Below are 13,897 nucleotides of genomic sequence, written 5' to 3' on the forward strand. Positions count from 1 at the left end.
ATGCATCAAAAATCCTTGTTCTTCCTCTCTCTTATTCAGTCAGTCCTTTTTCTAAAGGCCTTACTCTCTTATCATAGCCCTGGGATACATGTGAAGGAAACATGCCCTGGCAGACCTTGTTCTGAAATGTTCATGATGCTCTCTCTGGTATTCCTTTCACTGCTGTTTCCAAATGTGGTAGGGAAGGAACCCCACTTTAAGTGTATACGTGAACACCGCTACCCAGAGGGATACCATAAAGATGGGGACTTCATTATTGGCGCACTTGTATCTCAGTTCCTTACATGGGAAAAGCTAGAGGGATTTGATATTCAGCCTCCTCTTGCTTACTCATTAGATCCATAGTAAGTCACTCTTCTTCCTTTAACTGTGTTAAAGTTGTTTCAAATATGTTGTGAAATGCTTCTTATAAAATAAAGAAAGTTCATTTATTTCAATAAAGATGAATCCCTGTAAGGGTTTTGTTGTTGTTGTTTTTGGTGGGTATACAGACATGTTTCTTCATATTCTTCACACATACTTGAATACATATACAAAAATATTTAAATAAGGGCTAAACTGGGAAGATTTTTTTAAAAAACTCTTCAGCAATTACATATATTTTCCCCAAACTACTCAATGATCACGCCAAACCAAGCTGGTATTTCTCTCCATTCCACACATTACGCAGAAGTAAACCTTGGTTTGCCTGTGAATGTTTACTCAACAGCTGCCAACAGTTGTGATTTCAATGGGGTGTACTTATGATCCAGTTCTATTTTGTTATGATTACTGTATTTTTTATAAGTGGTTTCTTGCAATTACTCTTGAAATTAAATTTTGCAGTGTGTGTGCATGTGTGGTGGTAATGGAATACTGCATCTTCTGTGCATTTACAGAATTAATTCTCATTGCAGTCCCTTGACTCGCAATTATCAACATGTTCTTGCCTTGGTCTATGCAGTAGAGGAGATAAACAAGAACCCCAATCTGCTACCCAACATGACTCTGGGATTTCACACCCATGAAAACTATTTCAATGCAAGGAAAACATATGAATGTTCATTAAGTATCCTTTCAGGAAGAGGCAGAACAGTTCCCAACTACACCTGCAGGAAACAGAACAACTTAATAGCTGTTATTGGAGGGCTAAAGTCCATGTCATCCATTCAGATGTCAACTGTCTTAGGTTTATACAAGATACCACAGGTGTGTATATTGGAAGAGACTTTCATGATAGAACATTCAGACATCCAGATCTTCTTTTGGCATATTAGCGATATCAGACAGTTTATATGTGAGCACGCTTTCACCACCAATAGGAAGGATGTTGGGATGTAAATTAATATGGAAATGTGTGATACTTTGTTTGTGACTCTCAGTGAAAAGGGTACTTGTCTTCTTTCCCCCTCATTTTAGATCAGCTACGGATCATCTGATGAAGTATTGAGAAGTAAAACCCTTTTCCCATTTTTCTACCGGACTGTCCCAAATGAAGGTCTTCAGACCTTAGGAATAACCAAATTAGTTTTGCACTTTGATTGGACGTGGGTTGGCCTCATAGCATCTTATAATGATCAAGGTGAAACCTTTGTCCTGAACTTGAAGAAGGAATTTGTCCAAAAGGGTGTGTGCATTGAATTTACAGAAATGCTTCCCAAAATGCTTGATAAAACTATGCATATAAAAAATAAAATAATTAAGTCATCCTCCAGTATCATTGTGGTGTATGGAGATACAGATTTCCTCATCTGGGTAAAGATAACTATTGAAAGTTCTGCAGTTTCAGGGAAGGTTTTAATCATCACATCCCAATGGGACTTCCTATCTAGTGTCTCTTATTTGCATATGGGATTTTCTTCCTTCAGTGGCACCTTGTCATTTGCTCTCCATAAACATGAAATTGTGGGATTTCGCCATTTTCTTCAGAACATAACCCTCAGCAAATACCCAGATGATGTCTTTCTGCCACATTTTTGGGGGGCTGCATTCAGCTGTTTCATTCCATCACTAGATTCAGGCAGCATGTTTTGGCAACTATGTACTGGAAATGAAAGGATTAAGGATTTGCCTAAGTACAAATTTGATTTGCAAACATTGGACTTGAGCTACAATATATACAAAGCTGTTTATGCCATCGCAAAATCTTTACATGAAATGTATTCATCCAGATACATCTCAACAAAGATGGAGAACAGATCAAGACCAAAGATGCATAAAATTAAGCCATGGAAGGTAGTAAGAATATTTACTTTCTACTTATTTAAGGTTATGAGCAATTGCTGCTAGCTTCTGTTTCCACTAAAGAAAAGTATGTCTCAGGATGGATCTGTGTTAACAAAGGAATATTATTATTCAAGGTTTCCATTTCCTGAGAAATTGAAAGATGAATGACAGCAATGGTGGTCTCCAGCTTAAAGAAGGGGCAACCAAATTTTCAGTTTTCCAAAAACCCACCTGTTCCCACCAATGAAACAATTCAGTTGCAGTTGCACTTTCTACTACTTGCTTTAGTGTGTTCTTGTTAGCCAGATTACTATTGTTCTTCAAACTGTTTTTCCAGTGGTGGCAATCGCGGCTCTGCGTGGCCATGGGAAAACCAGGGGTTCTCACCTGCATGACCAGCAGCAGCAATAACAGCTTTTACCAGTAGCAGGGACTTCTGGGACATCTCTCCAAACTTCAGATTGGCCAATAGTGAGTGTGGTTTGGGAGATGAACCTGAGGGAACTAGTCTCCACTCAGATCCATCGCCGTTGCATAAATTCTTGCTGTGCTTTGAGTGGCCAGCACAGTCAACATTCTGTATCTTTTGGCCCTGCCCAAAGGCTAGTAGACAGTGCTCCAGCACAGCCTTGCTGTGGAATTAATCAGTTGCTGTATTAAGGGCCAGGGAGGAATTTGCCTGCAGACAAATTAAGCCTGTCTGGAGTTTTTGCCTACCTCATAGCAACAGTCACAACTTTTGGCAGAAAAGGCATTGGGTTGTGTCAGTGAAGCTCAGATGCTGACAGTAGAAGAAGAACCAGGCATAGACATAGAACAGTTAACTGCAGAAGACAGAGAGGAGGGGGAGAGCAGCTGTAATCTGAGCTCTGAACAAAGGGGAGACAAAAGACAGGGCCAAAGTGATAGGCGGCTGTGTGAGAGCTCCAATAGTGAGTTAGATGTTGGAATGCAGGAAGCATTCGCTCCCAAATCTCGCAGGATCTCAAAAGTGGCTGAGATGTGTGAAGGATACTGGAAAAGAAGGTGGGGGGTTTCGTGCTGGGGAAGGGGGAGGAGCTCAGTTCGGGCAACTCCATCTTCTGGGGAGGATGATGAGTAGAGGAGCTCTGTTCTAATTTGTTGTTTTAGCAATAAATCTGAAATAATTAACAGCCAGAGTCGTCTCGCATTTGTGGGAGAGACCAAGCCATAACAGGTTGGATCCTTAGTCAAAACTGCAACAAAATGTTAAGGGTACTCTGGTAAAGGGGTCCATGATAAAAGTTTTGATGATTAGCCCCAGATGGGGGCTAATGGGAGGTAAAACATCCCAAATCATGGCCTGCAATACTACTCTGTCCATGTGTTTCAATTAACAGGAGAGATCATGCTCATGGTCCCACAACTGGGGGTGGCTCATTGAGTGATTACAAAAGACAGGGCCTTTCCAGTGGTGACCCTCGGTCTCTGGAATTCCATCCTTGAGGAAATATGGATAGCCTGTCATTGGTGGCATTTAGAAGCCAGTTAAAGTTTTATCCATTCGCTTGGGCCTTTAAGACCCAGTAGTTGAAAATGCTTGAAAACTTTTTCCAAGTTTGTGTTTTTAGAGTCTTAATGGTGTTATGAATGCTTTGTGATGATGTTTTTAATTACATTGTTCCCAACTTGGAGGACTTGCAGTATGCACATAAAAGCAAATCATACATAAAAATAAAACTATTACCGTTACTTCCTGTTACAAAAACACACACCAGAAGAACCACATTGTCTTCAAAAATGACTTTAAAAATAACAATAGCTTGCATCCAGACTAAATTAGTTGTCGTTAGTTCCCACCAAAATCAATAGGATTTAACATTAGTCATGATTAAAATATCACATTGATTTCATATTGACTCAAGTTTGGGTGTAATCCAATATTTGTCTTCCACATTTGAAATTAACCAAACAATTACTTTGGCTTGCCAGGTAACTTGGTTCAACAGCTGTGGATCCATCACCGTGAAAGCCCTGCTCTGAGTACAAGAAGAGTCCATGTCTAAAAATGAAAGTGCCAAGAGTCAGGCTTCTGCAGCATAGTTCATAACTTTATTACTCGAAGCATGTATACAGATAATGTCTGTACAGGTCTAATGTTTTTATTATTTGGGATATGAATGTTGCTTGCATTTGAGCAAAAAATATTGACCATTGTGCATTTCCTTCTTTTAATTGATCATGCTATGCAGCTGCATCCTTTTCTGAACGAAGTCAGATATCATATTACTTCAACAGATGATGTCTTTTTTGATGAGAGGGGAGAATCAACATCTGGATATGACATTCTCAATTGGTTTACCCTACCAAACGATACCTTAATTAACAGGAAAGTTGGTAGAGTCTACATGCGCCATCCATCAATTGAACCATTTTTCTTTATAAATTCAACAAGAATTGTTTGGCAAAAGAATTTCAAGAAAGTAAGAATTGCTATGGGGTTGTTGTTGTGGGGTTTTTGTTTTTGTTTTTTATTTTAATCACTGATAATTAATATAATATACTACTATTCACTAGCAATTTCTCCCCCTACCACACTAAGTAGTAATTTCATACATCTTTACATCTTTTAAATTGAATGCAATTGTAGATGATAATCAGAAAATCTGTCTATTTCTGCTCCATCATACTTTTGCATTTCTTTAAAGTATATTTGCTCAAAATATGTATTTAAATATGGAAAAAATATACACCTGCCCCATACTTTCTGTCTTGACTGACGTGAATCAGCAGGGCTTGAGATAGAATCATAGAGTTGGAAGGGATTCCATGGGCCATCTAGTCAAACCCCCTGAAATACAGGAATGCAGTGGTTTTAAACTCTGACTGAACATGGAGTCAGCAAGATGGGGGAAGGAGATACTGCATCTCCTTTTCTCCCTCTCAACCACATGTTTAATTAGGTTTTCAAGCTTATTTTAGGCCTCCCTAGGTCTTGGTTCCAGGATAAATCAGGGCTGATAGGAAGCCCTGGATCAGCCCCAAAATCAGAATGGGAGTCCTGTGTTCAGCTTCAATAAATGCACATTGCATTTGACCCATGGAAATGTCCACAAATATACAGATTCCCAGTAAAGTACAAAAGAATAAAAAATACATCTGCAGCCTTCATTTGAGCCATTTATTTTGTTTTCCCAGATATATAAAGTTTGCTTATATTCACAAAAAGCATATGGTCTTTCAGTAATCTCTTTCACATGCTGACATGAACCATTGCTTTCCCCCATCATTTTTGTGAATCTCTATTCTATTTTTTTCCTATATAAATAAAACACATTTTTATTAAAGATTTCTTGGTTTACAAAAGTATGTGCAATGTCTCTTTTTTTAAGTTACATTTTTTACAGATCAATTTCATTTGTTGAGACATTAGTGTTACCTGAGGAAGAAAAGGGGGATAGAGGTGGAGGGGGGCATGGTGAGTGGGGGTGGGGTCGGGTGGCAATGTTTCTATTCTACTTAACATATGTGTGAGGTTTTGTGTCAGCCTTGCTTGTGTGGGTTTTCTTTACTATTCGCTTGTGTTCCTTTGGTTGTGAGAGAGGTTGGGGTTGGCCTAAGGTGTGGTTGTTTGTTTGTGATTGGCTGTGGTGAACTTCATTTTCATGTTGTTTTAGGTTCCACAATCTATCTGCACCAAGAGCTGCCTTGAAGGTCAGTATAAGATAGCCATTGAAGGGAATCCTGTCTGTTGCTTTGCTTGTTCTCCATGCCCAGAAGGAACATTTTCTAACTACACAAGTAAGAGCTATGGAGAGATCATGTCTTGCAAAAACCTGGAATATAGTCAATGTTCTGTGAATTTCAGACCCACACATATAGCTCTGAAAAATCAGGAGGGACTTCGTTCTTTGCAAATGCTCCGTATGCAAATACTCTATGACATGTAAAGGGTGTTTTTGTTTGTTTTTTACAATTCATTCATTTTATCAGAAGGCATCATCATAACCTATTTGATTAGAAAGAAGTGGTCTCAGAATTTTATCTAACCCAGCCTTCCCTAACCTCTTGCCCTCCAAATGTTCTAAGCTATAGCACCCATCACTCCCAGCCAGGATGATCCAAAACACTGGGAGGGCATGAGGTTGGGGAAGGGTGATCTAGTTAGTGAGTATAGGCTTTAAGATACTTGAAAGTGAGTTAGAGACATAGTTTCATGTCAGGCATAAAATCATTTATTTTGACTCACTGTTTCTGTTTCTGATGCAATAGAAAAGCCCAGCAAAACTGTTTACTTGATGTGACAGTGAAATGAGTGTGGTACAAACTGCATGGGAAAAAATTTAATACTACCTTCAGTGTCTAGCGGAGAGGACACCTATGATTTTTCTACAGCCTGATTAAACAAACAAGTGCATATATTTTGTTGTATTAATCTCAATGGAATCAATATACTGGTTTATCTTAAATTTAAGTCCTGGAGAGTTTAGTTGGCTTGTGGTTCATTCTCTAATGCAGGGAGGGCCAACCGAAGACCAGTTCATGACCCAGCATACTTCTACTGCAGAAACATGGGGGTGGTTGGAACATGAGCTCTGGCCACTAAACCCCAGAGGGGACATATGGGTGCAGGAGAGATCAGAAGAAGCCCCAAGCTGCCAAACTCACACATTATGACATTTTTAAAAGAGGATGCTGGCACCAGTGCCACTGCTGCTACTAAGATAAGCAGATCCCCCTCATCTGAACAGATGAGTTTACTTTCCAACCTAAGGGAGATGGAGCTCAGTTTTCGGTGTGAATCCCAAAACTGGGCAAACAGTTTGTAACTACAGGAGACACATGCACCTTTAGAGAATACTATCAAACTATCAGGAACTCACACTGCATGCCATGTCCGTTGCTGAGACTAAAATGGATTGTCTTTCCATCACTTCAGTTGGATGTCCTGGCTGCAAAACATTCCCCCCTCAATTTTAATGTTTCTTCCTTTCATTCAGATGCAGATCGTTGTGAGAAATGCCCAGAAGATCAGTACCCAAATCCAGATAAAGCAAACTGCATTCCAAAGTCAGTCACATTTTTGTCATTTCATGAGCCTTTGGGGATTGGTTTGGCTGGGACAGCTGGTTCCCTTTTTCTTATCACAATTTTGGTGCTAGGGGTTTTTATTAAGAACCAGGATACTCCCATTGTAAAAGCCAACAATCGGAATCTTACCTACACCCTTCTCGTTACCCTGATGCTCTGCTTTCTTTGTTCCTTCCTATTTATTGGTCAGCCTGGAAAAGTGACTTGCCTTCTCCGACAAACTACTTTTGGGATTATATTTTCTGCCTCTATTTCTTGTGTCCTGGCAAAGACTGTCACTGTGGTTCTGGCTTTCATGGCCACTAAGCCTGGAAATAAGATTAGGAAATGGAATGGAACAAAATTGACAAACTCCATCACTCTTTTCTGTACCCTTGCTCAAGTTATCATCTGTATTGCCTGGCTTAAATCCTCTCCTCCATTCCCTGATTTTGACTTTGAATCTGAGGCTAATCACATAGTAATCCAGTGTAATGAAGGAGCTGCCCATATGTTCTACACAGTCCTTGGTTACATGGCCTTTCTTGCTATTGTAAGCTTCTCTGTAGCTTTTCTAGCCAGGAAGCTGCCAGACATTTTCAACGAAGCCAAGTTCATCACCTTCAGCATGCTGATTTTTTGCAGCATTTGGATCTCATTTATTCCCACGTATTTCAGCACTAAAGGGAAGTTTATGGTGGCTGTAGAGGTCTTCTCCATTTTAGCCTCCAGTGCAGGCTTGCTGGGGTGCATCTTCTTCCCCAAAGTCTACATTATTGTCATGAGGCCTGACCAGAACACCAAAAGGAAGTTACTAAAGAAATCAAATTCTGGAACAAATGAGTTATAAGAATAAAAGACTCTTTTGCTCTTAAATTCCTAGCAAGGAAAAAAGGACTCTTGGAAAACATGTCCAAAAAAATCATCGTTATGTGCCATCATTCCCATAGTCATTCAGATCAAGTAGTGCAGTAGAGTACAGCCCCCAGCAACCCAAATGCTTCTTCATATTTTGGAGCAAAGGAAAAGAATATGCAAAACCACTTAATCTAATGACAAAGGTGTCTTTGTCATTTTCAGAAATGTATCCCATTCACCTACCATTTCTTGCCAAAAAGAAAAGCCAGACTAATATTTCTGGTGAAAACTATCATGAAGGTAAGGCCATAGAGAGGATGCATAACAAAAACAATTTTAATACAAATTGTTATGAAGTGAGAAACAACTGACACAAGCACACAGTGCCTGAGAGATGATACAGGTAGTTCCTGGTCAATATGATGATGATGATGATGATGATGATGATAATAATAATAATAATAATAATAATAATAATAATAATAATAATAATAATTTATTATTTATACCCCACCTATCTGGCTGGGTTTCCCCAGCCATGCTACAACTTGTGTGCCTAAATATTTGCTTTGTATTCTAGAACCTTCTCAACAAGTGTAAATAAAGAGTCTAAATAAAGAGGTCATAAGAGATAAACTAAAAGTCTCTGTTGTTCTCTCCTCTGATGGAAACTGATGCCAATATGGTGTAGGAAATGTGGTCTTTTCAGTCCCACCTAAGAACTCTTTTAGATACCTGCAGTAGAGAACAAGATGTGTGTGTGTGTGTGTGTGTGTGTGTGTGTGTACGCACACGCACCATTCCATGTAAAGAAGTCAACTGCATAGACAGTTGAATATTTAATAATGGCTATAAGCTAGCAGCTTCTAAGACACCTCAAGGCAGCAGGATAATTTGGGCTCAGTAGAACGCACAATTCTGTCCTTGAACACCACTTCCTGTCTCTCAGTATCTGCCACTTGATGCAGAGGTCTCAGTCTGCCTAACATCCCTGAAAGAATGACACTTTTGACTACATGCAAAAAGAGGCAGCAAAGTAGTAAAAGTTATCTTACAATTTGGGTACCATTTTGTGTAGCAAATTGGTCTTAGTTTAGCACATATAGAATTAACTGAAATGGTTAATCCTAGTGAGATATGTTTCAAAATACACTCCACTACATGAACCCTAGAAGTTGCAGTCATGCCCCAGCTGGCTAAAGCTTCTGCACCACAGTATTTCCACCTCATTAGTGTTTTCAGACCAATTTCAAATTCAGACTGAATTCTTTGGGAAGGTGGCCATGTTAGTAATGCCAAATCCAGATAGCAATACCCTCAAACATAGTGCCCAATGATGGCACACTCATGGAAGCAGTGGATGGTTGGTGGAAGGACCCTGAGTGAGAAGTGGGGAAGAGAAGATATCCCAGAATGAGAGACTGGGAGGAGATGAAGAGTTCCCAGATGAGAGCTGGGAGGGTCCACCACTTTCTGTGCATGACAAGGGTTCAGTGCTGCCTTTGAGAGAGGTCTCTGTGTTTTCTCTCTCTCTTCCTTTCTCTGTTTTGTTTAGATTAGTTTCTTTTATCTTACTGTATTATGAAAAAGCTTTAATAAAATATTATGAGAAAAAGAAGAAGACAGAATTCAACTTGCTTCTTAATGGCTTCCGGGACAAAAGAACTGGCTATGACATATATTTAGGATAGGCATATGTGAAAGACCACCTTCACTTATATTTTTATTTTCTTTATTATTACATTTAAATTTCACATTTCCTCCAAGAAGTTCAAGGTCGCAAACACAGAACTCTCTCTTCCCATTTTACGCTCAAACCAACCCTGAGCTAGATTAGGTCAAGAGAAAGCGTTTGGCTCAAGGTCACCCACTTCATTGCTGAGCTGGGATTTGAACCCTGTCTTCCAGGACCTAGTCCAATACTTTAACCACTACACCACACTGGTTCTCATATGTATCCCATAAGAGCCTGCTTGCTTATTAAAATAATCAATGGAGACTCTCTTATGCCTGATGTAAATTTATTTACTATGCATATATTATTTAAACAAAAATACTGATGCTAGCTTTGGGAATTCTGGGTCTTCCACTTTGGGATTTCTGGATATCTGCAACTAGACCCTAATAATTCCCTCTCTTCATACTCTTACCTTAATTAATTCCCTAGCGTGTTGAATGTAAACAGATTTGTGGTTGTCATCACAGTAGAGTAGTCCACAAAACTCCATGCATGACAGTTTCATAAGGATATAATGTTGCCTGCTGAGTGCAGCTCATTTTTCGTCCTGTAAAATCATTCATTTTTTGTTTCTAGAAAGAAAGAAGTGTAACCATGGTTGTTGGGGTACTGTTGTTGCAAATGTGATCTGGATCATTGTGACTAAATTCAGAAGGGGAAAAAATAAGGTGATTTTATTAGAAGTTCTTTGTTCACATTTGATTAGCTGCCCATGCAGGAACTACAAGGAGCAAAGCTGGCTGCTTGATGGTGCCCAACAACTGGATTCTACTTGAATCTCAAGACAGGGTAACAAATAAAAATGGAGACAGCTTGTTTCACTCTAAGAGGTTGTAGACTCTGCTCTACAACCCAGTGTGAGAGCCAGTGTGGTGTAGTGGTTAAGAGCGGTAGTCACGTAATCTGGGAAACCGGGTTCGTGTCTCCGCTCCTCCACATGCAGCTGCTGGGTGACTTTGGGCCAGTCACACTTCTGTGAAGTCTCTCAGCCCCACTCACCTCACAGAGTGTTTGTTGTGGGGGAGGAAGGGAAAGGAGAATGTTAGCCGCTTTGAGACTCCTGAAGGGGAGTGAAAGGCGGGATATCAAATCCAAACTCTTCTTCTTCTTCTTCTGCTCGTTAGACTGTAGTGTAGGTTGTGAGGATGTAAAGTAAAAGCCTTAATGTAGCATGAAGGAGAGATATGATACAGCATCTTCAGATAAGATATTCATGATAATTTGGCCTAAAAGCAAAACATGCCATCTCATTATAATAATGAAATCACCATTGCCTTTTAAATATGTTGCTAAACTTGAATGAATTTGCCAATTTTAGATGATTGGGCAAATGCTTACCAAATTGAAATAGAAGATCTTTAAATAATGCTACGAAATGCTCATTCGTTTTTGCATTTGACATGAGATTGATCTGAAAGACCATACTCATGTAATATGAGAAAAACATAAATAGAAGAGAAATGTGGTTACATGTAGCACTTAAAATGGCACTTAAGTGGCACTTAAGATCCAATAAGCTTTACTTACTCTTATTGCACATGTGTTAGTGCTATCTGAGTGTAGTACTGTCAATTTCCATAGGCAACTAGATTGTTTAAATTGCTTCTGACAGACACAAATAAGGAACAACAAACGGAAGTCATGAACAACGGGTTTCATTAAACTGAGTTTTACTCAGAATAGACCTGCTGAAATGAATGAACATGAATAAGTCCATTCATTTCAGTTGGTCTTCTCTGAGTAAATATTTGCTTATTTTATAAAAGGTAATCTGTACAACTTCTTTTTTATTTTTTTGCAAACAAGTAAGTTTCAAAGGACCGGTAATATTTGTTAAAAATCTACACTGATGTCACCTGTGTCTCACCTATAAAATAATTAGAGAAAAGTATGTTTCCTCTTCTAGAAGCTGTGTGGTATTATACTTCACTATACATATTTATCTGGACTCTTTAGGACTTCTCAGGAGACATGTGCAGTGGAACCTCGGGTTGTGAACGTAATCCATGCGGGAGGCACATTCACAACCCGCAGCGCCGCATCTACGCACTCGTGGGTCGTGATTCAGCACTTCTGCACATGTGCAAAGCACGATTTAGTACTTCTGCGCATGCATGAGCACCGAAACCCAGAAGTAACCCATTCTGGTACCCGTTCTGGGTTCAGCGCGGTGCACAACCTGAAAATACATGACCTGAAGCATCTGGAACCCGAGGTACCACTATATATGGCTACATTTAGTCTGTCCATGGTATCCAAAGAATAGCAGAAAACCAAAGAGATTTAGGTTTTATAGAAAAAACCCAAACTTCATCAGAAAACAATAAATAATCTGTTCCTTTCATCTGCTGAACCAAGGAACTTGCTTATTAAAAGAATGATCTCCACATTCACACACTTGTGCACATGCACATAAAAACTCAGAGTGTAGTCATACTTGTATATTAAATGGTATATATCAGATTTGAATGATGACACCTCTATTTTTACCTATTGCCTTTTGCAGTTCCTTGAAATACCCTGAGGAGCATTTCATGGATAATAAACAATGGAACAATCAAACAATGGTCAAAGAATTCATCCTCCTTGGATTTGGAAATATACATTCATTTCAGCTCCTTTTCCTGGTATTTCTAGTGATTTACCTTGTGACCATGTTAGGAAACCTTTTGATTGTTATCTTAGTTGCAGCTGATCAACACCTACACACTCCCATGTACTTCTTCCTAGCAAATTTGTCTTCTTTAGAGTCGTGCTACATCTCAACTATTTTGCCCAGAATGCTGAACAGTTTCATAACTGGGAATCAGTCTATGTCTGTGAATTCTTGTTTCATGCAACTATATTTCTTTGGGGCCTTGGCTACTGCAGAATGCTATCTGCTTGCTGCTATGTCTTACGATCGGTATCTAGCAATCTGCAAACCATTGCATTATATGACCATTATGAATGCCAGGTTCTCCCTGCAACTTTCAAGTGGTTCTTGGGTCATTGGATTCATCGTTAATACTTTAACGACCTCTTCAATGATGCACTTAATATTCTGTGGACCTAATGAAATCGACCACTTCTTCTGTGATTTTGCACCATTACTTCAACTGTCTTGTAATGATACCCTGAAAATACAGCTGCTGATTTTTGTTCTGTCAGCTCTGTTTGGATTGGTGCCATTTCTTTTAACACTTATTTCCTACAGCTGCATCATAAAAACCATTCTGAGGATCCCATCCACTTTAGGAAGGAAGAAAGCATTTTCCACCTGCTCATCACACCTCATTGTGGTTACACTCTTTTATGGCACTATAGTCATTGTATACGTGTTACCAAAAACCAGAACACTTAGAGACCTTAACAAGGTCTGCTCTGTCTTCTACACTGTCTTAACACCCTTGGTGAATCCTTTTGTTTACAGCCTGAGAAATAAAGACATTAAACAAGCGTTAAGGAAAGCTGTGAGATATTTTGTCGATAGATCATAAGCATCATCAGGCTTTCTTCTGCATACTCCAGGAATGGGGAACTGGTTGGACTTCAACTTACATGAGTTCCAGCTACCATGGATAATGGTCAGGGTTGATGGGAGAAGCAATTTGGCAACATCTGGAGGGCCTTTTTTATTTAAATAAAAATGTAAAAGCTGCCACTACTATTTCAATGAGATGGCTACCATGATCATGCCTTGCTTTCAGAGAAAAGTGACTTGTTTGAATTAGAATGCTAAATTGCATATACAGCCTCGTCTGATCCATTCAATTAATATGTATGTGATTATGACAAAAATGCAGGAATCCTGCCCACAGCCATTCCTGGCTGGCTTGTACCACAGATGCACTAACCCATTGCACCACATGACCTGCATCAGATTATTTGGAAGACCTAGGCACCCAAAGGAAAATATAGGAAACAGTGTTGTTGTCTCTTATGTGGCAAGGTCATTTGAAACACTGCTGTTTAGTAGCAACAAATGTATTCCTTACTAAATCTGTCTGAATTGATTTGTCTTTAAAGCTGCTTGTGATAGGAAGAAATATGTTCCCCATTCACAAGTCCAGAGCATGTGCATGA

At 39.3% G+C, this 13,897-nt stretch overlaps 1 protein-coding gene across 1 annotated transcript; it reads left to right on the top strand.

Moving 5' to 3' along the window:
- Nucleotides 1-981: 981 nt before the first annotated feature.
- Nucleotides 982-13,311, top strand: LOC310691665 (olfactory receptor 1G1-like; the record flags this gene model as incomplete). Its single annotated transcript, XM_083471531.1, has 5 exons — nt 982-1,188; nt 1,399-1,734; nt 2,930-3,137; nt 7,167-7,236; nt 12,339-13,311. The coding sequence occupies 5 exons, from the start codon at nt 982-984 to the stop codon at nt 13,309-13,311; spliced, it is 1,794 nt and encodes a 597-aa protein (XP_083327657.1).
- Between the last annotated feature and the right edge of the window lie 586 nt (nt 13,312-13,897).

This window comes from Podarcis liolepis (assembly GCF_965112155.1).
Source record: "Podarcis liolepis genome assembly, chromosome: 13".
NCBI lineage: Eukaryota > Metazoa > Chordata > Lepidosauria > Squamata > Lacertidae > Podarcis > Podarcis liolepis.